At 43.1% G+C, this 26,753-nt stretch overlaps 2 protein-coding genes across 6 annotated transcripts in view; both read left to right on the plus strand.

The window, feature by feature from the left end:
* The window catches only part of LOC127055870 (myb/SANT-like DNA-binding domain-containing protein 2), a 371,855-nt gene that overhangs the window by 203,739 nt on the left and 141,363 nt on the right, over positions 1-26,753 (plus strand). The window lies entirely within an intron of this gene.
* RASAL2 (RAS protein activator like 2) overlaps positions 1-26,753 on the plus strand; it is a 283,345-nt gene that overhangs the window by 154,434 nt on the left and 102,158 nt on the right. The window contains exon 1 of one of the 5 annotated variants that reach the window (XM_050962982.1): positions 11,631-11,811. The exons of the other annotated variants lie outside the window; for them this stretch is intronic. Within the exon in view, the coding sequence (XP_050818939.1) occupies positions 11,760-11,811 (52 nt within the window). The 5' untranslated portion in view covers positions 11,631-11,759. Of the gene's footprint in view, positions 1-11,630; positions 11,812-26,753 lie in introns of those variants that run through there. 5 annotated transcript variants of the gene reach the window in all.

Here is a 26,753-nt window from a genome sequence, read left to right on the forward strand (position 1 = left end):
GTTTGCTCTCTCGTTCCCCGAACCCCCGAACAAGCAGGTCTCCTTCCCTGCGGTTTGCAGGGTGGTTCGGGGAACGCGAGAGCAAACCGCGGCGAAGCTGGTCTCCTTTCCCTGTTTGCTCTCTCGTTCCTCGAACCCCCGAGGAAGCAGCTCTCCTTCCCTGCGGTTTGCAGGGTGGTTCGGGGAACGCGAGAGCAAACCGGGAAAGGAGACCAGCTTCGCCGCGGTTTGCTCTCGCGTTCCCCGAACAAGCAGGTCTCCTTCCCTGCGGTTTGCAGGGTGGTTCGGGGAACGCGAGAGCAAACCGCGGCGAAGCTGGTCTCCTTTCCCGGTTTGCTCTCGCGTTCCCCCAACCCCCCTTGAAGCCGCCCAACAGCGCTGCAGTGTGGCCACATCTAACACCACTTGCAGCGCTGGTTGCTGTAAGTGTGGCCACTCTGCAGCGCTGGCCCTATACAGCTGTACTAATACAGCTGTAACAACCAGCGCTGCAAAATTTTAGATGTAGACATGGCCTTAGACTGTAAGCTCTTTGGAGCAGCGGCTGCCCTTCACTAAGTGTTTGGTTTGTTCAGTGCCAACTACAATGTGATCTCTCTCAATTGGGGTCTTTAGGTACTACTGTAATACATAGACTTGATAATAGTTAAGCATGTGCTTAAATCATTGCTATCCCGTAAGGCACTTAAGCATGTGGTTAACTTTAAGCATTCTGTTTCTATCAATGAGAATTACGCAGCAACGTTACCTAGTTGTGAAATCATTCAGTATACATAAAATTAATGGGGAGCTGTTGTATGCTGCACCTCCCCATCTTTGGCAATAAAATTCAAACAGTTCACCACACAATTAAAATATTAAATTTGTTGAAGGACGGGTCGGGGGGAGAGAATGGCCACAAATCATAAGGGGTCCTGGAGCAAGTAAGCTAAATGCTCATCAGGAGATCCTGCACTAGCAGTTCTGCATAACAAGTGCCCATGGGCGGCAAGTTCCATACCCATGTGGTGCCTGGGCACCAGCAGTATTCAGAGCTCAGGAGCCCAGCTCCACCAATGTTTGGGGCCGGGTCTCCTCCCCCTAGCCCCACCTGCTGCCCCCCGCCCACCCCTTCCCCGTGTGTCCCCCAGCCCCCTTGCTGGCCCCATGCATGTCCCCAGGCCCCGAAGGGAGCAGAGCATCCCTGCCTCTTCTGTGCAGCTCCATGCTGCCTCCTTGCAGCAACTGCTGCTGCAGGGTCCTAGTGCCCCCATATCGACTGTCAAGTCAGACTGACTCTGAGCTTGCCCTTCCACCTCAGACCCTTCCCTTTTCCAGCAGGACCCTCCACCAGCACAGCCTCCCCCAGTCACCACTCCTGCCCCATGCTGGGCAAGGAGGCAGCCCCATTCCCCGCCCCCAGTGAGGCTACAATCAGGGGCAACATCAGGGGAGGAGTGCACACAGCACCCCCTGGCACCTACCACAGGGGAGGCAAGGGAGATTCCTGGACCTGAGAGGGGCCCTAGGAGCACATGCAGTGACAGGTGGTGGGGGTGAGTGTGTTGCTGAGGGGATGGGAAAGGGGGGTTCCTCCTCCAGAGCTCACTGCTGCTGGCAGGGAAAGGGCTGGGGGAGTCGTCCTCTCTGTCCCGTGTCCCTGCCTGCCTGCACCCCAATCTCATCCCCAGCCCTGCCCCACCCCAGAGCCCTCACCCCTCCACCACACCTCGATCCTCTACCCTAGCCCTGAGCCCCTCCAACACCCCAAACCACTCATCCCCAGTCCCAGCCAGAGCCCTCATCCCCCTGCACTCCAACCCTCTGCCTTAGCACTGAGCCCCTCCAGCACCCTGAACCCCTCTTCTCCAGCCCCAGAGAGAGCCCTCATCCCCTCCATACCCCAACCCTCTGCCCCAGCCCTGAGCCCCCTCCAACACCACAAACCCCTCATCCCCAGCTCCAGCCAGAGCCCTCACCCCCCACACTCCTACTCTTGCCCTGAGCCCCTCCCCAAACCCCTCATTCCCAGCCCCACCACAAACCCAGCCCCAACCCTGCACTCCCTCTCAGAGCCTGCACCCCCTCCCTCCACACTCCCTTCCATCCCCAAACTCCCAGTGCCTGCACCCAGACCACCTCCCCCACCCAAACTCCCTCCCAGAGCCTTGGGCAGGTAGGGGGTGGAGTTTGGGGGGGCGGAGTTTGGGCGGGGGCGGGTTCTAGGCACCACCAAAATTTCTACAAACCTGCAGCCCTACCCCTCCCTCATAGCTGTGAAGTCAAGGAAATGACGGTCCATTTCTGCAGGAGGGGATCTTATTGTTCTGTGTGACTGGCTGGGTGAGCAATGGCTATGCCCAAGTGTGGAGGGCTGAAACGCTGTGCTGGGGGAAGCAGTCAGAGGCTTGCCGGGACAGACTAAGTCTGGCAGACTGAGACTGCCATTGCTGAATGGCTTAGGAGCTCCACATAGCAGCGAGCTTCCTCTGAGTTTCTCCATTGGATTTCCTTTCACCACCTTGTCAGTTAGACTATCGATCTTTAGGTTGCTCTCTGATGCAGCCCTGCCAGACCTGTCAACTCTTGCACATTACTGAGCTGTTAACTCCCATCTCCTCCCTGCCCACCTCTGCTAGCCTTTCCCACCCATTCAAGCATGTTTGTGCTTTCACCCATTCTATCCGTTTTGGAGGAGATCCTCCCAAAAATGAGCATTGCTGTCCTCCAGATCCCTCCATAAATCTCACCTGTGTTGTGATGTCTACAAATATCTCTACAATGGTTAGGCATTTGGTGTTGATACTGGTGCCTATTGTAGTCGTTTCGCCTTTTACCCTGTCTCTCTCCCCTACCCCACCGTTGTTGGCTTATTTGACATTTGCCCACCTATTGAGGGAGAGAGAGGTTGTGTGTGTGTGTGTTTTGGGGCAGGAGCTGTCTTGTTTATATGTGTACAGTGCCTAGCACAGTGGAGCCTTAATAAAGGCTTCTCTGTATTACCGTAATATAAACAATCGGAATAATTATCTTCCCCTGTTTTGCAGCTAAGCTACCCAGGAGCAGGGTTCCATTCCTATAGAAGATAGGACTTCTGCATAATGGGTCCCCCCACCCTCTTACACAGTTCCCTAGACAATGCTTCAGCCCCTTCTGCCGTCCTGTCTGTGGGAAGATCCTTGTCTGTGAAGGATCTCCCTCTCCCTGCCCGTTGCACCCTCTCTTATAAGTAGTAGGGTGAGAGCAGGTGCTGGAGACCTGCTGAACTCCTGTGGGGAGAAAACAGGAAAACTAATATGGATAAGGAAGGCAAAATTGGCAGGTGGACAAGCTAAGCAGTGTGAGGAGGATGGAAAAATGGCATTTTTTTGTGGATTTATTTAATGCAAAGAGCCTTGCATGACAGCTTATCAAAAAGATGCATCATGTGGTCATTTGCGCTGATGCATTGTCCTATTGCAGTAGACATGGGGTTCTAAATACCCCTCACAGTGTTCCTATTAAGTTATTAAATATCATTGCCCCTGTACTATAGATGGGAAAACTGAGGCTGAACAATCTGATGTGCCCAAATCAAGCAATGTTAATGTCAGAACCAGACTTAGAGCCCAGGTCACCTGACCCGCTAGACTCCAGGGTCCCAGGCAGATCCCCTAGCTTGAATTTTCAAACTTGATTGCTTAAAGTTAGACCAAACACCTGCAGTTACCATTGATGCAAACCGAAGGAATGGATGTTTGGCATTTATGAAAACCAGGCTAATTTGAGGTCCTTAATCAAGGTGTCTGGCTCATCATACTAGAGCTAAAATTTTTGGTCTTGGCTCCCAAACAGAGGACCCAGAAAAAGCAAAAGTGTGAAATCTACTGAAGCTAATATTTTTGCATTCAGACTTTATATTTAACTCATTGTCCCCCCAGCTCAAGCACCCAAGAGCACACACAGTTGATGGATTTTTTAAATTCATCCTTTCTGAGCTAGTGATGTTTTCATACTTGAATTTCTCAGAGCAGAACTCATTTTAACAGTGAAAATTCCACTTTCACCTAATCCACGATGCAAGGGGAGAAGCGGTAAAAATGAGGCACCCGTCTGTTTTGGTGCCAGATCCGATACTGAATCAGGTGACAATATTATCAGGTGACTACTCAGCAATCCAGAAATCCTGTCTCAGTACTATTTGAAAGAATATGTCCAGGGGCTTGGAAATGGTGTGAGCATCAGAATATTAGTTAAGAAATACTTCATTTGATTGCTCCTTGGAATCTACCTCCACCATCAGTTTTTGCAAGCTGCTGCTTAGCACTTCTAGCTGGAGGATGATTGCACCAAGGAAACACAGTCCATGCTCTTCCTTCAGGTAAAAAAATCGGCAGGAGAGAACAGTAACTAAAGAAAGATGTCTAGGATTAATTCTGTAACTGCTGTTCCCCATCCATAATATTCTCTGTACCTGTAATGATCAGAACCGAGCCTTGCTGTTTGCATGTTCTAGTTGAGACGAATACTTTCTGTGACAGAGGAATAAACCTGTTTAGACAATAGATTTACTGTGTGAACCACTCTGTTGCAGTCCTTTCTGTGCAATGAAGTGTCTGAATGATTACGTGATAAAGGAATACAACTTTTTTCATGACTGGAAAACCCCTCAGATTAAAAAAGTGTTATTTGTGACCTGGTCAGTGAAGGAATCTGCAATGCACCAGTCTGGGTTAAATGTGTGCTTTGAGCTAATGGCATACTTAAGGGCAAATGTTTTGAAGAAATAGGCTTACCATGCCTTCTAACTGGACAATATGCTGAAGAGGACTTAGCCTGTGAGGAATATTTGTTTGAAAGGGAAGGTGGGGAGTTGCAGCCTACAGCTCCTCATGTCTATATTCCACAAGTATTCTGCCTTGATGAAAGATTTTTCCTGACAGACTTCTCCTTCTGTGCCTTGTTGGCATGTTGCAAAATGTCCATCTCCTGTCTGCTAACGAAGTGTCTGGTTGGGGCAGTAAAAAATGGGAGCTTCAGTTCTGGTTCTGTCAAATTGGCATGTGCGTGTGCATGTGAGAGAGAGAGCGAGAGAGCACGGACTTTTTGGTATTTGTTTTTTTTTAATTAGCATCTTCTAAGTGTGTATGTAAAACAAACCTTATATGCCAAAAATGTAGTAAGCCTGGATTGAGAGATCTCCAGTAGATCAATATAAGTTCTAATGAAATCAATGCACTAAGCACAATACTACATTTCTGTTTGTGAATTTTAACAATACTGAACGGAGAGAATTGACTAGCACCACATATACGGCAGAAGGGTATTGTGCAAATATAGCCACAAGGCTTTCCTATTGCACTTCAGTTCTGACCTGCAACAATGTTAGTAACACTTCACAATGCATAAACCTTTCCAGAGCTGAGACTTCAAAACTCCGAGGTTAGTTTAATGACATGAACAAAGGTCTGCTGAAGCCTAAACAGAGCCTCCCAACTTTTGATGTAGCTCATATCTGAATCCAAGTGTGAAAGTCAGGTGCACTGATTCACTGTCATCTATTGCTGTGATTATTAGCTGTAAGTAGTTGAACTGCAGTTATTTACAGGGAAGTTAACTAAACCTTACTGACTGTTTGTTTATAATTTCTTATTGTTTTTAGAAATTAAATTTGTATAGCACCTTTTAGTCTCAACATGCTTTACAAATTCTATTCCATTGAAACGCAGTAACTCTTGGTATAGATGGCAGTATGAAATTGCTGTGCAGCACAAGGCCAGCTCTTGTCTGATGCAAAATGTGTCCTGATACTGTTGGGGTCTGCAGAAAGAGACAAGACTTTGGGTTTTTTCCCTCAAGTCTCATTTGAAACCTAAATGATGAAGAACTGAGGCAACCATGCAAAGATTAGAACTGTGCCTTCAAGGAGGCTCTATATTTTAAACATGATACTTAGACCTCTCAGATATCCTCTCTGGCATTTGGAGCTATTCATATACAGAAAATTGCTAAGCTTCTGTCTTTTTCCTCCAATATAACTCAAGTAAAGGCAGATGACTTTTTTTTTTTTTTTAAATTCTGCAGCCACAATCCTTATACGCCAACTGCCATATTATGGCAGGGAGCAAATTTATCTGGTTAAATCTTAAACCTCAGTAGAGCAAGAATTAATGGTAATATGAATACATAATCTTAACACTTTGATACTCTGTGCACATAATCTGTGGGGGTTTTCTTGGAAATGTGTTTCACCTTTCTGAAAGAAATCCCTGTAAAAGATTGTAAAGTTTATAAGAGTGGCCAGTGTTTGTCTTGCATCTAACAGTGAGAAACAGAGATGTTAGTTGCCAGGAGAGGGAAGCTGCATGACTCCTTGGGATGGGCAGGTTTTTGGCCTGTTCTATAAACAAGCTACTGTTTAAATCTGAAGAAAGCTCTTACCTTCCTGAGCCATATTTTTACTGTTCAGGGCTCCTCTGATATATACAACCTTCTGCATCAGGCATGAATTTGCTGTGACTTGTTCAATTTTGTGCCTACTTTTCTGTATTTATGTTACTTGTTCTTGCTTCAGAAGCCTGCTTATATTTACCTAGTTTGTGCACACTTACGAAGTTTTTTGACAATGAATAGCATGACACCTGATGGAAAACTAACCGTAAATGTCACCTTTTATGCAGATCTCCTGTGCCAAGGATGACACTGATCCTTGTCTTAACTTTTCCACTATAGACGAGGCTTAACTTGTTAACTAAATTGATTTAAAAATCAGTGTAGTTGAACTAGTTCAAACCCCTAATGTAGACCTACTACAGAACCCCATTTATCCAATCTAAATGGATGTCTGACCAGGGCCAGATGATTAATCAAAAATTCAGATAATCAGGAGAATGGAAAAGTGCGAGGCTTCAGCGCCATCTAGCAGCCGCAGGAGAGTTCACCAACTTCTGGACCTGTCTGTGCAGAGAGCCAGATAATGGAGGGTCAGCTAAACAGGGTTCTACAATACTTCTACCATACTTACACCTTTTTAACCATTGCTAATATCAATGTCGCTAAATTGATAACTTACCAATGCAAATATGAGTTTAATTGGTTTAAGTGCATTAATTATAGCTATTGCACCAATTTAACTAAACTGATTTTAAAATTGATTTCATTACATTGGTGCACTTATCTAGAATAGACAGAACATTAAGTTTCCTATCCTGTGCTAGATTCCCGTGGATTAGTAGTCCTTCCATTTCCACTACATTCAGTTGACGCCTTCGTGATCTTTTTATAAATAGAGCTTGAAAAAATTGCCTAATACTAACTATTCTGGAGACTAAGAATATATCTACACAGTAAAAAAGACCTGCAATAGCAAGTCTCAGAGCTTGGTTCAGCTGATTCAAGGTCATGCTATGGGGCTTAAAGAAAAAAAACAGTGTAGATGTGTGGGCTTGGGTTGGGTGACGTAGTTGTGCTGATGTAAGTGTATAATGTAGCCCTAGCCTCAGATACTGAAGTGGACTTATTCCAACAAGAATATAGGCTACACTGCTACCTCGATATAACACCACCCGATATAACACGAATTTGGATATAATACGGTAAAGCAGTGCTCCTGGGGAGTGGGGGGGGTGCACACTCCGGTGGATCAAAGCAAGTTCAGTATAACACAGTTTCACCTATAATGCGGTAAGATTTTTTTGGCTCCCAAGGACAGCGTTATATCGAGGTAGAGGAGTATTTTGATAACTTGTTACCTTTACTCTAACTGATGGCTCTTTTATACTACTGGGGAAGAGGAAGGAATTATACTTGCTCTGATTATATCAGCAAAGTAGACAAAAATGTGTTTCAGCAGCACAGCAGAGAGATAATTTGTTTAAAAGAAAAATAATAAAGCCACCAAGGGAAAGTGGGTTATTGAGCTCCATTGGCGTTCATCTCTTTCCTAACAGGCACCTTTATGTCGCATGGAAATCCCTGACTCCCAAAAGAAGCCTTGGAGATGGGGAGGTCTGTATGTTCTAGTGGTGATTAGTATCCATTATGATCCAACTCAATGTCCAACAAAGTGCTTCTGGCTGCAGGCTGATAATTACTGATGCATATTTGAGACTTCTTCATCTGTGTATTACCCAGTGAAAGATGGAAGCATTTATTCGTTTTGGTCTTAAAGGTCTCTGCAAATATTTACATTTAAAGAACATTCACATTTTTAACAGAGGTATCTGCAGGTGGTACTGATGAAGTCAAGACCAGATAGGCCACTGAAAAGTTTTGCTTTGTAACTTTCTTTTCCTCCCTGCCACTCTCTTTGTATCACTTGCAAGGGTGGCACATTGTAGCTAATTCTCTTCCATTTGGAAAGGTCTAGAGGAAGTTTTGATTTTTGAAATCTGATGTGAGGGTCACCTTTTGACTAGCGCTCTGGGTCTCTCTGTGCCAGTTGGGTAAGAGACCCGCTTTTGTGACCATGAGCTAAAGGACAGTATTAATGGGCATCTTTGGCTGGCTTTAGGGAGTCTCACAATATCAGAGAATATCTCTGTTCCCGTTGTTAGTGAAACATATCAAGAAAGCTCTAACAATAAGCCGTGGCTTTGCATGACATTTCTGAGCAAGTGGGTAAATGCTAAGTTTGAATAATTCCAGACAGAGAAAATGCTGTTATTTTCCAGCCCATGGACTGTCAGGAATGTTGTGGGAAGAAGAGGCTCCACATTGTGTCATGATAACTGAGAATCGTGGGTTGGAAGGCATCCTGACCAGTACATGCATGGGGTTATAGATTAGATATAAGCAACAAAGCCACATTAGAGTGTGTATTGGTGCTTTGACAGCTGCCCAAAGAAGTGCACCGGTAAGCAAATGCTGCATCTCCTGACATGACACGTTTTTCACAGTATATTTTAAAAAGTAGAAGACAGCTTGATCCATTAAAAATATACCAGGCGCCTGCTAGTCAGAGATATATATGAAAGATGAGTTAGTGTGTTCCACTAGAAAAACTGATAGGCAACACCCTGATATTAAACGTAGCCTTCCTGCTACCATCGGCTCCTGGGAACGGGGAGAGAGCTGGACTTACTGCCAGGACCTATGATCATATTTGAGACTTCATTTTTGATATCACTCTGGCTAGTAGGTGTGTGTTATATTTGAAGCTCCAAGCCCTCTAGCTGTTGAGAGGAGGAAGATCTTTTTTAACCTCTTCTTCCCTATGTAGAGTCTTCTGAAGGCTGCTTATGAGCAGGGTTTCTGCTGCTTCTCTACCCTTCTCCCTATGACTTCTGAATGCTGTGATGGGAGGCAATCTCTGCTGCACTCTCCCTGCTTTTGTTCCCCTGTGAATAGCTCCAGTACCTTTTCTCTGCTGCTGCTGCTCATGGCTCTCTGAAGCAACACAAAATTGACACAATTCTTGAAAATTTCATTTGCTGCCTTTAGGGTTCTGAATAGAAGCTGTGAAACTGTTCACAGTGTTAGTGAGGCCACTGCCACGGATTTCGAAAAGCTGTGAGCAGCAGCAGAGGCACTGGAGCTGTTAGTGTGCGAACTGAGGCAGACAATCCTCTATTCAAATTTGGAACGTTATTTTCACAAACATAGAGTATAACCTTAACTGAATCCATTGAAAGCTTATATTCTCCCGAAATTGTTAGTGCCCCCAAAGTTGCTAAGGAACACTGGCTGCCGGTGAGTGGAAAAGTGGATTTCTCAATCCCTGCCATAGAAAGAGAAATCAGAATTCTTTGAAACCGAAGGGGTCACTTGCAATGACTGGCTTTAGCAATGGCTGTGATAGAAAAATGAGTGAAAGCACTAAAGAGAGAGCAGATGGGCTGGTAGCACTTAAATGCCTATTTTTGGATGCCTCTTTTTCCTGAGTATGCCTGCATGCAAAAACAGCGTTAAATAAAATGCATCTTTAAGGGAAGTTTAGGGGCAATTCAAGGCACTGTCCTGCAGAAAGCTAGTTTGGTGCATAATGATGTCAAGTTTTTTCCTCCACATTTTGGAGGTCCCAGCATTCTGTAGGAGATTGGCACAATGGGAATTTCAACAAAAAGACAAAACCCAGTGCCATAGTCCAAATTCACATAGGTCACACCATCAATCACTGGGTTGTTTTGTGTAAATGTTAGATACCTTCATGATTCTTGGATAAGAGAGAGCTTGTAACAAGGACTTTGCAGATTGCATTTCAAGTTCCTGCAACAAACTGCTTGGATACCCCATTTGCTCCCTCTTCCCCTAAGCACTCTCCCTCCTTATACATCAACCACCACTTATGGTTCCTTTCCTACTCTCCTGATGTCAGGCTTGAGAAGGCTTTTAGTTAATGGCATAATGGGAGAGAACTGTCAATATATTAAGTATCTTAAAGTTAAATAGAAATCCGTTTGAGGCAGAGCTTAGCAATTTCACTGTGGATGTTTAAAGAAATATTGTAACTTGTATAGGGAACTTAATATACTGTGCTTCTTCAGTCTTTGAAACAAGGTTTACTTTTTTTTTTTAATATATTAGGCTTAAATTCAATCTTAGTACTATACTTTATTCTTGCCATTTTCTCTCACTGGTATTGGGTAGCGTTTTAAAACACTCCAAGTAGCTGTGTATAGTTTAATCCTTCCTCCAATACAGCCATCCTTACTATATCCTCGGGGATCTATTTCCTTTAAGTAGAATCAGACAGTTCCTTTGGCATTTCAAGAATCTAAATTTCTTCATGGCAGATATAGCAGGATCGTGGCTGACAAAGCCAGATCTGACAACTCGTCAGGTCCCTAGAAAACACTTCCATTTACAGAACAGCCAACCCATGGTCTCAGGGATATTAACCCATTTTCACAACTGGAACTGGAGTGTAAGCCCTCTGTTTCTAACCAGGCTGAAATGGAGGATTCCTGCATGATGTAAAGCAAGAACTGGAAATGTAACTGGATGAGACCTTAAAAGCCCATGGTCTGTCTAAATAAATTCTAAAATTCTGATGGCTCTTTAAAGAAGAACATGGATTTATCCCAGTGTTCTAGGCTTTATTGTTCCCTTCTTGCTGTTGTACAATGTTGTATGCACCAGTTGTCTGCTGCTCTCCACTCCAGACATAGCTGCATTTCTGTCATGCTGAAGATAGTTTTAAAGTGTTTTGGGATCCTTCAGGATAAAACGTGCTATGTCATTGTCAAACTGTTCATTTTACTGGGGACAAGTGTGGAGAAAGGCGGGGTGGGGGATGGAGGGAGATTACTGTTAGTTCACAAATTGCTTTTCTGAGGAATCCTATTAAACTGAGATTGTCCTGTCCTTCCACTTCCCCAATAATTAAGTATTTCTAGAATCAGGTCAAATCAATCTCTGCGTAGATGGGCTTGTTTACTTTTTTATACCATTGTTACTGTCGGGAGGCAGGGGGTTAACCTAAAGGCCTGTACTAGCATGAACCATATACCTAGTTCTCGGTTTCTATGTGTGGTAGTTGGCTTTAATTTTTTACTTAATTTTAGAACATCAGGTGGGGACGATATTATTTTTCATTCCACAGTCAATTTTGTCTGAGCACACCGTCATTACGTTTTTTTCCCCAAGAACTGTCCTGTGGCTTTCATGCATATTTCTCATGTGAGCCTTAGCAGGGGGTGGGGTCATCAAAGCTTCTATTCCTACTGGGAAAAAATTGCCAGGGCGTGGGGGTTGTTGCATAAGAGGAGAAAGAACAGAAGCTTATCTGAAACAGAAGTAACACAGAGAAAAGGAAGAGACATGTCACTAAAGAGAGAGGAATTAAAAAGGAAGAAAAGATCATGTTACAAACAAATGAACAAAACAGGAAAAACTTTGAACAAACTAACGAAGGTGGGAAGGAGCATGTGGTCTGTTTACTATCAGCTGTTCATTAAATTGTAGCAATAGGCTAAGTGATTTTGTGTTTCTCTCATGTCTATTCTCTCCTGCTCTGGTGCCCAGACTGGGAGGTAGGATCTGCTGGGAATCAAACTGTGGATTTTTAAATTGATCAAACTGGAAGTGCTATCCTTAGCAGTGGCATTATAATGTTTTAAAGGCATTATGCCAGTAGCAGGGACTGGAATGTGTGTTTTCCCCATTCTTTCTCTGCATGTTTAAGAGCAGCTTTCATTCTCTGTTCTAGGGAAATGCTGCTGTACCTAGAAATCAAACTCTCTGCAATTTTAAAATAAACAAAAAAGAGAGCAAGAAAATATCTTTTATTTCGGACTTCACTATTCCTCTTTCAAAAGCCAGAAATCGCACCCTGAATAAAAAGCAATCCCAGTTCAGGATCTAAAGAGATAAAATGTGCATTGTTTGTTTGAGAAAATCGTCAGGTCTTGTTGGGAGTTGTATATTTTCCTGAGATGTAGAGGTAGCTGGAGGTAGTAGTATCTTTAAATATAAAACACAATTTTATGACCCTGGCACTTAAAGTGGCAGCAGGTGAGGTCCTGGTTGATTTGGGATTGTACTTTCTTGGTGTCAATCTAGTTTTTAATACTTTGGACAGTTTGTGATAGCAACCTCTGAAGTCAGCACTTGTTAGTTTTTATATAATTGATTTTAGATGTGTAGATTTTTGAGACAGCTGCCTGAAACCAGTGGCCTTCATTAGTTTAATACATCTGTTGTTTAACGGCAGATTTCCTCCCCTCCCCCCCCACCGCTGCCCTGTGTGCTCATTGTCACTCACTCCACCCACCCACCCTCAAGTCCCCATGGGACAGGAAAATGAAGTGTCTACCCATCCCTGGTAAATTGTTGACTGTTAACACGGAGACTGCATGTGCCAGAATGCTGCAAGAGAAAGAAAGCAAGTGAAGGGCAGCTATTGTTTAACTGAAGCCAAGGAGCTGGTAGACAGACTTGGGTTTGACTGGCTTTGGCTCTGGCTTTTCTGCATTCCAAACTGTCTGAGGCAGAGAAAATAGAGAGTGAGCGAGGAGTATGCACAGAGGATTCTGACTTGCTGGCTGTCATGCTGGCAGGATTATGGTAGAGCCACTAGGAGCATCACGGAATGCAGTTCACAGGTAAGACCCCTCATGATATTAACCACACAAATCTGGAAACGTATCACTGCTGTATTCCACTGAGGTTTAACTGGATGAGAGAACAGGTATTGTGTTAGAAATGTAACTATGCATGTAGTTAAGAACTAAAGCCTTGCTTTTCAGCCTTTCCTTGGTGCCTACTGTAAACATATTTTTTGCATTACTTTATCAGTGTTGTACACAGCTGCTATTTTCCCCAGAGATGTTCACATGTGTTTCACCTGACAGGATGAATGCACAAGGGAGTGGACAACATGGGTATCTATCTTTCACCAGTGCAGACAACAAGGGCAGTAGTATCCCTCTGAGACCCCATGTGGGAGAAGAGAAGTCAAGAACCAGGACATTAACATAACTAGTTTTAATATTTAAAATAGTTGCTTTCTATGTGAATTCTTAGATTAAAGAAAAAACCAAACTCCTCTCTAAAAATCCTTACATAATTAGGATAACTCAGGAAGAGCAACCTTCCACGTAAAATTAGATTTATGGATAAGGGCAAATGTGCTTTACTTTCTTTTAAAGAACACATTGAGTGACATTCTTAATGTGCTAGTTGCAGCTGGCACTATATGTTGAAGTTAATATAAAATTTTGCAAACCTAGCTTCCTGTTCACCAGGAGGAGATGATAAATCAAAGGTACTGTATTCAGGAAACCTCACAGGTGGTTCACACAAGCAAGAGGCTTTTTCAAAAGAGTAAATTTTCCTACTGCTGTTTTGCTTTTCTGGCAACCTGTGCTTTAAAATATATTGTCATAAGATAGTAAGCTGGAAACCTTCAGATTTTGTGATGTTCGATATTTTTAGACATGTGCCACTGACTACAAAAATCAGTAAGTATTTTATGAAGCCAAGCACTGAAATCTCGGAATAAAATGTTGACCACCTTGGAGTTGTCTCTTAACACGTATTGATTAGAGAGTGGTCATTCAGTTATTTCCTGTTTAATCCCTTCACCAGAGACAGAACTGCTAGTTCGCTTAGGCAAAGTAACTTTTCATTGTGTCACTCTTAGCCAGTGTGACGAGTAATATCCAGCAGCTGCTTGTGGTTAGAGAATGAAAACATTCTACATTTATGTTTTCATATAAATGTGGATTCCTTAAAACAAAAGAAAAATCTCATAACCAGCTAACAGGGGAGGCTTACAGTAGAGTTCATGCTCCCTGCCTAGTTTCATATGGAAGGTGGTTGAAAGGGGAATTTCCAGCCTTTTCTGAGGCCTTGTATCACATCACTAACCTATTTTTTAAGAGTTGAATTAAAAGGAATAGGTTCAGTAGTGCTAGGAGCTCCAGAAGATAGAGGCAGAGGACATGTGTATCCAGATGTTTTTTGTGGTCCCTAAGTTTAGCTGATGTTCTTTACATTTCTTTTGGAGCTTCCTGGGCATGGGAGAAGCAGCACAATTCTAATGAAAACTGTTCAGGAAAGCTGCTGTCAAAATGATCTGCCTTTACACGCAGATCGCTCTTTACAGTGTTTGGGAAGGAGTTGGCTTTGTTGTTTAGATACAAGAGAGAGAGAGGCTGTCCTGTTGCAATGAGTCTTGACCTGCTCTTTCACATTTTCTAGTACCACAGTAGCTCTTACCATAGGACAATGTGCGAGTGCATGAGTTAGAATTTTATTAATAGCAGCATAGCCTTGTGCCAAAGAGCAGAAAACAAAAAGTATTACAATGAAACTTAAAAATTAAATCCAAAGTTATAAAATATTGGAATACTCATAAGTACAGATTTAAAAAGGCATACTCCAGTAATCCACATATGATCGCCATGCGACTTGCCTTTTCCTTTATTTTAATGGCTGACCAAGCAAATACGGCAACTGCTTGGATTACAGATGCACTATCAGCTCCTAACAAATATTCTGTTTTCTGAGAGGTCAAGAAGAGGAATCTCGGATAAAAATATGGAAAGCCATTTTGACCTCATGGCAATACAAATGGCAATGTAATAAATAATGGCATAGATCTTCCACCTGCCCTAAACCAAATGGACAGAGGCAGTTACGTTTGTTGATGCCAGTTAATTGGCTTTCTAAGTAAGCTGTCTGCATGAATTGAAAACTGAGATCTGTAAAGACCCTTCTAAGCATGTTATTACACAAACTGTCTAGTTGTCTGGCATTACCCATGAGTCTTTTTAGCAAGGGGGAACCAAGATGATGTATCTGAAGTAGAAACATCTGCCTTATTTAGTTGCTTATTAATATCCTGTGTTATCTACTTGACTAGGGATTTTACATTTTTAAACTTAAATCTAATAATTACCAATTTTAAAAAGCCTGGAGGATGCAGAGAATTTAATGTATTCTAACCAAGGAAATTTTATGTGTAAAAGTCCTGCTGAGCTGCATCTCTAAGCACAACCTTGCAAACCTACTATGAATATGAAGCAAAAAATTAGTATTATGGTGTTGCATTTTGGACAGGGTGTTAAACTTTCACTTCAGCTCATTACGAGTGCATTTATTGATATGCGAGAGGGCTGTGGCCTTCAATGTAATTATCTGGAAGGACGTTGTTCTTCTAGTACAGAGCCCCGGCAGGTTTCGCGGTCAAAGACAAAGCTGCAAAATCTAGGACCAGGTCCACCTGCGACTCCAATCTCTCTGAATAATGAAACTGTTGAAGCAGTCTCTAGCTTTTGCTATTTGGTTCTATACTCACCAGTTCCTCCAACTCTCCATCAGATTAGCATCGCAGCGTCTGCCATGGGTCATTTACAATGAATATCGAATCAACATTATCTCAGCACAACAATCAAGTTCAGGATCTATTTAAGCTGTATCTTTTCCATACTGTTGTACAGCTGCGAAACATGGACGCTGTGCCGCTTAGACTGGTCAAAGCTGGAGGCTTTCCACACAAAATGCCAACATCTTATATTGGGCATAAAGTGGAATGACTTAATTTGTAATGCATACGTTTATGGTCACTCCAGTCTACAGACTGTCAGGGCCATTGACCGCAGTCAGCGACTTATGCTTTTCAGACATGTCGCAAGAATGCCACAAGACATTCTGGCAAATGCTGTTCTCTGAGTGGCTTGTAACATTTGCGATAAAATTCCACCAACAAGGGAGTGGAGGTGGCCCAGAGGCAGACTCCCTCTTACATAGATTCATCAGGTCTGTTCCAATATTGGACACTCAGGCCATCCAGCCCTTGTGGCTGCAGAGGAATGGACCAAATGGAGAACGATCACTGCAGCCGACCATTCGGCTCAGTGTTGAAGAAGAATAATTTTGGACAAAATAGAATTTGTACCTGTCTCAGCTCTAAGAATAGTAGCTGGAGTATTTGGGAGATCAAGGATATTCCTAAGAATTTTTGTTTGGAATCACTTCTAGTCCTTTGAGATCATTCTATCCCTACAATTCTGCTCCATAGAGAATTTGAGTGCATACTTTAGCCTCAACCACTCAAAGGCTGGTGCAATTAAGTTGCCCACACAAGTCCAGATAAAATGTAACACCTCTTGCATTGAATCTGAGTCCTTCTCTTTTGTACCTGAATATGCTTATCCCACAAACCATTTTGTGCAAATCAGATACCCGGGTAGTGGAAAGAGCTAACTTGTTGCATATATTGCCCATCAATCCTCTAGTTATGCAACCTCTGTCTCTGACTAAAGACAATTACATTAGTTTTGGAATAATTTATTGAAAAGCCTTCCCATTGACAGTATAAACCAGGGGTCAGCAACCTATGGCACGCGTGCCAAAGACGGCACGCGAGCCGACTTTTAATGGCACGCTGCTGCCTGCTGGAGTCTCAGCAGTCAGCAGCATACCATTAAAAATCTAGCCCGGTCTGTCCTGTTCTTCTCTGCTCTCCGCTCCCCCCGCCCCCCACCCTCCCTCACACACACCCAGCCCTGTGCCCCGCACACACCCCAGTCCCCTGCTCTGAGCCCTGTACCCTGCTCATACACACTCATCCCTCTGCTTGACTCCTTCACCCAGCCCTGACTCTGGCACCCCCACACGTGCCCCCAGCCCTCTGCCCTGACTCTTGCACCCCCCCATCCCCACCCTGAGCACCAAATGGGAGCTCCTGTACCCCACCCCACATTCCCACCTGCGCCCCTTGCACCAAATTGGAGCTGCCTAGGTAAGTGCACCACTCCCAAACCTCCTGCCCCAATCCTGAGCCCCCTCCCTCATTCAAGCTCCTGGACAGACCCTTCACCCCCAGCCCTGTGTTCAGTGCACTCCCACCCTCATCTCAGTGCAGTGAGAGGAAGAGAATGGGCCAGAACCAGGGAGAAGGTAGGTACTCACTGTATGTGGACAGGGCCGGGACCCTAGACTGGCAGCGGGCTGAGCGGGTCCGGCAGCTGGGATCCCAGCTTAGCAGGAGCTGGCGGATGGAACCCCTGAGCGGCAGTGGGCTGAGACTGGGGTCTGGGGTCCTGGCCGCCGGCCCCGCACAACTCGCTGCTGTTCTGGGGTTCTGGCTGCCGGACCCTTGCCATCCGGGGTCCCGGCCGCAGGCCCCACTCAGCCTGCTGCCAGCCTAGGTGAACAGAACCCCAGACCAGCAGTGGGCTCTGCAGGTTGGTGGCGTAAGATCAACATTTTAATTTAATTTTAAATGAAGCATCTTAAACATTTTGAAAACCTTGTTTATTTTACAATACAACAATAGTTTAGTTATATAATATATAGACTTATAGAGAGACCTTCTAAAAAACATTAAACTGTGTTACCGTTACGTGAAACCTTAAATTAAAGTGAATAAATGAAGATTTGGCACACCACTTCTGAAAGGTTGCGAACCTCTGGTTTAAACCAAAAGGGTGTGATAAACACTTCAGTGCCAAAGGTGTTTGTGACAATAGAAACATATCCTCTGCACATAATAAGACAGACATAGGGTGGTTCATGATTTTAGGGGGAAAGTACTGATTGCCTTTTAATGCAAAAGCAGTATCATTAATATAAAAGCTACAAAGAAAAGGGTCTAAAAGATAGGCCTGTTGAGCTCCTTTTGTAATTGAGATAGAATCAGTTAGTTTCCCATCCAGGACTATCCTAATTCTTGGCCACGGTTTGTGAGAGAGTTGTGTGTGTTGAGGAAAGGTCTAAGTACCACCCCTAGGAGCTACAATAATACAAATAATAAATTTTAAGCAAGGGCACTTCCAAAGTGACCCACCCTCCCCAGTAGAAATATGCAGCTGTGTTGTGGCTAAGTGCATTTCATAAACAGACCATTTGCAAGTGGCATTGAGAAAGAGATCCCTGTCCCAGAGATCAGTTGGGAATGCATACAGCATGTTGTGCAGTTTTCATGTTAGATACCTGTATTTTCTCAGAGCTTGAATCCTACATGAAAGGCTTTCTGTGATTTTTAGCTTCCTCTCAAGGTTAATTGTTATTAGATGCCATAAGCATTCCTTAGTAGAGTTAATACTGAGAGGTTTGACTCTGGGCCAATGTAGAAAGAAGACATAATGATCTCCTTATAATTTAATGTACCGTATACATGGGTTACTGCAGGGGTTCTCAAAATCGGGGTTGGGACCCCTCAGGGGATCAGGAGGTTATTACATGGGGGGTGATGAGATGTCAGCCTCCACCCCAAACCCTGCTTTGCCTCCAGCATTTATATTGGTGTTAAATATATTTTAAAGGTTTTTTTAATTTATAAGGGGGGGAGGGGTTCACTCAGAGGCTTGTTATGTAAAAGGGGTCACCAGTACAAAAGTTTGAGAACCACTGGGTTACTGCCTTTCACCAGGCAGAGAAAATGTGTGAAAAGTAAACAAGCAAGTGGTGTATTTATAGCTTCTTCTTTCCTCTGGAGCCCTTGCACCTCCCAACATTAAAAGAGGGACAGATTCACTGTTTGCATTTTATAGATCTAGTCAGTAGCAAATAGTGCTGAAATTGTTTAAAAACATGGGGCATGTAGTTGCACAAAGCAGGATATGGGCTTTGTCTTTGGTTTGTTTGTTGTGTTTTTGGAAAATTTTTGCCAGAGTCAGGATTGTATTGTATGAATGATTGGCCTGTTTGATTACATAGTTTGTCCATTCTCCTACACACCAACTGCTCTCTGTATCTGTTGTGGGGAGGTAAAAGGACAACTGGTGCTTTAAAAACCTCACTTTTTAGGTAACCGATGTTAGCTACCAACTGTTGTGATCAGTCTGAGTGGCAATTCTTTGCATAGCTTAACAGTGCTGCTTCTTACTCACCCCTTGGAGTTGTTATGACACATAATATGCAGTTTTTCTCTCCCCACACCTGCAGTATGCTGAGCATGCTGAATGGGGTAGTGATTTTGTGATGTGGCCCTTAAAAATCATGAGATTATTTTAAAATATTACATTTTGATTCTTTTAACTGGCTTTCTGGTTTCTGAGTCATTAGGTTGATCTTAAGTCAAGTTTTCAAGCTTTTCTCTACCACAGCGAGGGCTCGAAACTTTTTCATAAGTGAAAACTGATATTTTGTCCATGGTCACTTGATTCTAGGAGCTGAAGCTTTAAGAAAACACCAAGAATTGCAATATTCACAATAATATTGAAAGTTGACAACACTGCTGATCAGAGTGTGACATTTTTCAGTCAGTTCTATTATGTTTAAAGTGACTAGGAGTCTCTTAAAATAAAGCACCAAAAATAATCTTCTACCCTACACAAGCTTTTGCAGAATTTATCCTCCCAAAGCCTAACCCTAACCCCAAGCCTTGTCCTGGTGTATTTTGGGCTCCCAGTAAAACATGAGATGGATTCTCCAGGGGAAGTCCCTTTGATTGTTCTGAAATCTCAGTCAGGAGGCATTTGTGAAGAGTATCAACAAGACACTACATCAATCTGCACAGGAATTAAAGAAAGATGTACAAAACATACATTAGATCTGTAATTTGGTATGGCTCCAAATGCTGGATGGTGAGGAAGAAACTGGAGCAAATCTTGAATACAGAGGAAATGGAAGTGTTAAGTTCAATGCTAGGAATTATAAGGATGGACCATGTTTGGAACACACAAATTAGGGAAAGTGTGGAGAGTGGCACCAATTACTGAACAGCGGAGAGAATCCAGACTTTGGTGGTTTGGGCTTGTGAATAGAAGACTAGACTGAAAAAATATAGAGGAAACAGCATGTTAAACATAGAAGTGGAGGGTTAGAGAGAGGTTGGAAGCCTCAAAATTAGATGGATGGATGTCACGCAAAACTATTTGGTTTGCTGTAGAGCCTTGCTTCAAGACCGACTGGAATGAAGAAGCGGGACTCGAAGAGCTGACTCCAGATGGGGCTAAGGCTAGAAGAAATAGTAGTAGTAAACAAAATCAAATGATCGATGCATTAAACTTCCTGAATGGGTCATTAATGCAAGGAAGTGTCTTGAGCCTTGATAATTACCTCAGTTCTGCCGCTGTTCATGTTCATAACTTGCTAATATTTATCCGTATGCAGAGAATATGAGAGGGAAATGTGATTCATGAATAAGGATGGAGGGAGAATCATAGGACTGGAAGGGACCTTGACAGGTTATCTAGTCCAGTCCCCTGCATTCATGGCAGGACTAACTATTATCTAGACCAGGGGTCGGCAACCTTTCAGAAGTGGTGTGCCAAGTCTTCATTTATTCATTCTAATTTAAGGTGTCGCATGCCAGTAATACTTTTTAACGTTTTTAGAAGGTCTCTTTCTATAAGTCTGTCATATATAACTAAACTATTGTTGTATGTAAAATAAATAAGGTTTTTTAAATGTTTAAGAAGCTTCATTTAAAATTAAATTAAATTTCAGAGCCCCCTGGACCGGTGGCCAGGACCCGGGTGTGTGAGTGCCACTGAAAATCAGCACGTGTGCCATAGGTTGCCTACCCCTGATCTAGACCATCCCTGACAGGTGTTTGTCTAACCTGCTCTTAAAAATCTCCAATGATGGAGATTCCACAACCTCCTAGGCAATTTGTTCCAGTGCTTAACCACTCTGATAGTTAGAAAGTTTTTCCTAATGTCCAACCTAAACCTCCTTTGCTGCAATTTAAGCCCATTGCTTCTTGTCCTATCCTCAGAGGTTAAAAACAATTCTTCTCCCTCCTCTGTGTAACAATCTTTTTATGTAGTTGAAAACTGTTACCATGTCTCCTCTGTCTTCTCTTTTCCAAACTAAATAAACCCAATTTTTTCCTTCTTCCCTCATAGGTCATGTTTTCTAGACCTTTAATCATTTTTGTTGCTCTTCTCTGGACTTACTCCAGTTTGTCCACATCTTTCCTGAAATGTGGCACCCAGAACTGGGTACAATACTCCAGTTGAGGCCTAATCAGTGCAGAGTATATTGGAAGAATTACTTCTCGTGTCTTGCTTACAACTCTCTTATTAATACATCCCAGAATGATGTTTGGGTTTTTTTTCTGTTAGTTTGTTTTTGCAACAGTGTTTCGATGGTGACTCTTATTTAGCTTGTGGTCCACTGTAACCCCCAGATCCCTTTCTGCAGTACTCCTTCCTATGCGATCATTTCACATTTTGTATGTGCATAGCTGACTGTTCATTCATAAGTGGAATACTTTACATTTGTCCTTATCGAATTTCATCCTATTTACTTCCGGCCATTTCTCCAGTCTGTCCAGATAATTTTGAATTGTAGTCCTATCCTCCAAAGCAATTGCAACCCTTCCCAGCTTGGTATCGTCCACAAACTTTATAAGTGTACTCTCTATGCCGTTATCTAAATCACTGATGAAAATATTGAACGCAACCAGACCCAGAACTGATCCCTGCAGGACCCCACTCATTATGCCCTTCCAGCATGACTGTGAACCGCTGATAACTACTCTCCGGGAATGGTTTTCCAACCAGTTCTGCGCCCACCTTATAATATCACCATCTAAGTTGCGTTTCCCTAGTTTGTTTGAGAAGGTCATGAAGGTATCAAAAGATTTACTAAGGTTAAGGTATACCACGTCTACAACTTCCCCCCATCCAGAAGGCTTGTTACCATGTCAGAGAGAGCTATCAGGTCGGTTTGACACAATTTGTTCTTGACAAATCCATGTTCACTGTTACTTATCACCTTATTATCTTCTAGATATTTGCAAATTGATTGCTTTATTATTTGCTCCATTATCTTTCCGAGTACTAAAGTTAAGGGGACTGGTCTGTAATTTCCCGGTTTGTCCTTATTTCCCTTTTTATAGATTGGCACTATATTTTCCCTTTTCTAGTCTTCTGGAATCTCTCCCGTTTTCCATGACTTTTCAAAGATAATCGCTAATGGCTCAGATATCTCCTCAGTCGGCAACTTGAGTATTCTAAGATGCATTTCATCAGGCCCGGTGACTTGAGGACATCTAACTTGTCTAAATATTTTTTAACTTGTTCCTTCCCTATTTTAGCTTCTGATCCTACCTCATTTTCACTGCATTCACTATGTTAGATGTCCAGTCACCATAGGGTGACCAGATGTCCCGGTTTTATAGGGACAGTTGGGCTTTTTCTTATATAGAAGCCTATTACCCCCCACTCCCTGTCCCGATTTTTCTCACTTGCTATCTGGTCACCCTAAATCACCACCAACCTTCTTGGTGAAAACTGAAACAAAGAAGTCATTAAGCGCCTCTGCCATTTCCACATTTTCTCTTGTTGTTTCCCCATCCTCATTGAGTAGCGGGCCTACTCTGTCCTTGGTCTTCCTCTTGCTTCTGATGTATTTGTAGACTGTTTTCTTGTTACCTTTTGTCTCTAGCTATTATGATCTCATTTTGTGCTTTGGCCTTTATAATTTTGTCCCTACATACTTAGGTTATTTGTTTATATTCATCCTTTGTAATTTGACCTAGTTTCCACTTTTTGTAGGCTTCTTTTTTGAGTTTCAGATCATTGAAGATCTCTCAGGTAAGCCTGGATGGTCTCTTGTCATATTTCCTATCAATGGGATAGTTTGTTCTTGTGCTCTAAATAATGTCTCTGAAAAACTGCCAACTGTCTTCAATTGTTTTTCCCCTTAGACTAGAGTCATGTTGCGGGCAGGGTCACTCATCACAATTTTTCCTGGAAAGTCCCTGTTACATGACTAGAGGTCTCAAATTACCATTGTGCAGGTCACTATGCACTAGTCTAGAAGAAGCTTTTGTGGGCAATTTTCTGGTTTGATTTCTGTGCTGCAGGATGTTGATGATGCAATCTGTTGTGAATTTGGCATCTTTGTAACTGGGCCAATTGCATTACAGCAGAGGAGAGGATTAGCTCACAGCTAATGTTGGCAAACCTGTGGTTGGTTAACATCTGAAGGGAGCAGGCAGGGACATCAGAGGTGGAGCAGGGTTTGTGATTGACACAACATGCCAAACCCTGTTCTGTTAGAGAATCCTAGGCATTTATCTTGTTCCGAATAAAGCCAGCAAGATAAACTTGTTGTGTGGGTATTACATAAAGCCAGTGTTACGTAGTTCTCAGGTTTGTTTGAAAAGGGCGAGGTGCTTACTGGGTAAAATTTGTTCAATTGTGAGATAATACTGAAGGGGCAAAGTGTGGTCGTGTTCCTGGGTGATGTGACTGATAATTCTTAAAATGTTGTATGATTCAACGTAGAACCCTTGAGAATATGGAATGTGACTTCTTTTTAAGCCAACCAGAATTCCACATATAACAACAGGATGTGGTTCACTGTGTGCCTTTTAAGCCATAAGGGGTGCTGTGTGGATACTACCCTTGTTACACTGAGATGGGCATATTGGATGATTAGAAACCATATTAAAGTTTCTTTCCACCAAGTTCTTTTTTTCAAAACTGTGGACCTTTCTGGATCACTAAACAATTTATGTGAAGGTTTCATGAGAGGAGGAGAAATAGGGAAAGGTGCAATGAATGAGTGGGTCTTTTGAAATGAACTGGATTCTATTTGGAGAATCTCAGGGCTCTGCACTATGACTAGGTGCCTGTTAGAGCACTGTGGTATCAGAAAGAAGTTTGTGCAGTAACCCAATGGTGACAGGAACAATGGAGAGTGGCGGAGATGTCTAGTCAGTTGGGAGCACTATTTTATGAAGGGTCATGGCACCTTCATCAGATCTGAAACTCTGTATTAGTAGGATTATGGTAGGCCCTAAAGGCCCCGACCAAGATTGGGGTGACATTGTGCTAGGTGGAGTTCAGACTTACGATGTGACAGTGTTCCTGTCCCAGAGAGAACTTACAATCTAAATAGACAAAACAGTCAAAGGATGGGAGGGGAAATAGAGAGAGGTGAAATTATGTGCCCAAACTTACACAGCAGGTTAGCAGTACATCCATTAGAAACCGCTCTGGACAAAGGAAGTATTCAGACAAACATGGCTTAGTTTTTAAACTCAAATTCTTTTTCCAAATCTGGAAAAGGTAAGCCCCCATTTACACTAAGTTCTCTGAAATGTTTTTATGCTGCAGAATAGGTAGGAAGGAAGGTTTTTCACTTCTGTATGTCTGATTGTAGTAAATGGAAGAAATAGTTTGCAGCACCAGTAGGAACTTCAAAAACCTTGCTCTGATTGTTTTCTCCTTTGACAGTTCACAGTAAGTCAGCAGCTTCCACTTCTGGGGATCAAGCAGATGTCCTCAAGGACCAGAATAACTTGTCAGATTGCCTACTCCAGTGTACTGTACAAATTCCCAACGATTACATAGCGGTCTGGAAATAATTAGACAGACTTTATTTTCTATGTTTATTATTACAATATGATGTCCAATAAATTAACTGTTAGTCTCTTCTAAGTGGCTGAGACATTTTTAAACAAAGTGGGCCAAGGAACTTCTAAGGAAATTGGTCTCCGTTCTTCCCCCGCCTCCAACAGACAAAAAAGCCTTTAAAAACCAATTTGAATGGCTAAAAAGTGAAAGCACTTTAGGATGAGATAGGTCAGTGTTTCTATATCTTAGCATTCAAAAGTATCTCATGTGCTCCGGCGGGTGCTTCAACTACTTGGCTTCTCTTAGACGTTCTCTGCACACAGTGATTCCTGCACACAGCTAACTGTGGCAATCATTGCGGCTAAAGTTAGTTGTAGTTGAGCCACCCCTATTTGGAAAGCTAGATTGACGATCTTGGTGTGTGCCTATGCTGCAAAACCTGCTGCAGTGAGTCTCAGAGCCTGGGTCAACTGACTAGGGCTCATATTACAGGGCTAAAAATAGCAGTGTAGATGTTCCTACTCAGGTTGGAGCTTAACTCAGGTTGGAGAGATCAAGCTCCAGCATGAGCAAAAACATCCACACTGCTGTTTTTAGCTCGATGGCACAAGCCTGAGTCAGTTGACCCGGGCCCTGAGACTTTTCTGCCATGATATTTTTTTTCCCCCCTTGTATAGATTTATCCTCAGTCACCAGCAGGGAGTGGGGGTTATTCTGTTCTGTAACGGTAACTTGCATTTGCCTTATAATTCCTTAAACTAGAAGGGTGGCAGTTGTAGTCAGTTAGTGACGTTAATGCAAAGAGAAGCTTAAAATATGAGATTATTACTTACATGGAGCAAAAACTAATTTCCTTCCGCTCATACCACAAGTAGTTATATGCCAAGTAGAAATGAATTTTAATACGAAGTGAAGGGAGCAAGGTTGCCCTTTGTATAGCTTCTTGGATTGAGGCTATGAAGCTGCTGGGTAACTTCAGAACATTTTTTCTTAGAACCCTGGAATTTTTTAAATAATTTTTGTCCTCCTCTTTGGGCATGGGGGAAGAAGCTGCACCTTGTTTGGTCATTGGATCTTCTTAAAAGTCCACAGGCAGGAAAGTGCCTTTCTGCTGGAACAAACTGTAATTCTGAAAAGTTATATCACTTGTGACACAAGCTTTTCAGGTTCTTCCCTGTGTCAGATATTGAAATAAGATTTCCTCCTGCTTTCATAGCAAATTCTGTCTTGATTTAGGCAGCTTGACTCTAGTCTGTGGAGAATTTGGCCCTAAAGTTCAGGGTTAATCTTTTTCAGATTGGAGGGCAGGAACTGCTTTTCTCATTTCTCTTTTAAACTCTGTTTCAAAATACTATTCTGAGGAAGAGTTTTCTTTTCAATCTGTATGCAGTGTGCGTGGAAGGTTGTTTTTTTCAGATCGCTCCTCGTGATTCTTCAAGGGTTTGCTACTTCATTTGAGCAGCCAATGGTTTTCTTTAGGGGGATCAGTGGGAAGTTTAACAAAGGAAACAATATGGGACACCCAATTTGTAAGCACGTGCTTGGAACGAAAGGGTCACTGTTAGTGAGTGATGGCTCACGTTTTGAGAAATTCTGGTGGCTGACATCAGAAATGAATTAGTCTTCATATCTCTTAGCATCCTTATTGAAGTATCTTACACTTAGAGTTGCCAACTTTCTATTCGCACAAAACCAAACACCCTTGCACCGCCCCTGCTCCGGCCCTTCTCCGAGGCCTCACCCCTCTCACTCCATCCTCCCTCCCTCTGTCGCTCTTCCCCACCCTCACTCACTCATTTTCATCGGGCTGGCTCGGGGTGAGGGCTCCAGCTGGGGGTGCATCCAGAAACGAGGATTTCAGGGTGTGGGAGGGGGCTCTGCATTGAGATGTGGGAGGGGATGAGGGCTCCGGCTGATGATGCAGGCTCTGAGGTGGCACCAGGCATGAGGATTTTGGGTTGCAGGAGGAGACTCTGGGCTAGGGGGTGCAGCCATGGGATTTGGAGTATGGGAAGGGGCTGTGGGCTGAGTCAGGAGGTTGGGGTGTGGGAGAGATGAGGACTCCGGCTGGGGGTGCAGGCTCTGGTG

The sequence above is a fragment of the Gopherus flavomarginatus genome, chromosome 7 (genome assembly GCF_025201925.1).
Source record: "Gopherus flavomarginatus isolate rGopFla2 chromosome 7, rGopFla2.mat.asm, whole genome shotgun sequence".
Classification (NCBI taxonomy): domain Eukaryota; kingdom Metazoa; phylum Chordata; order Testudines; family Testudinidae; genus Gopherus; species Gopherus flavomarginatus.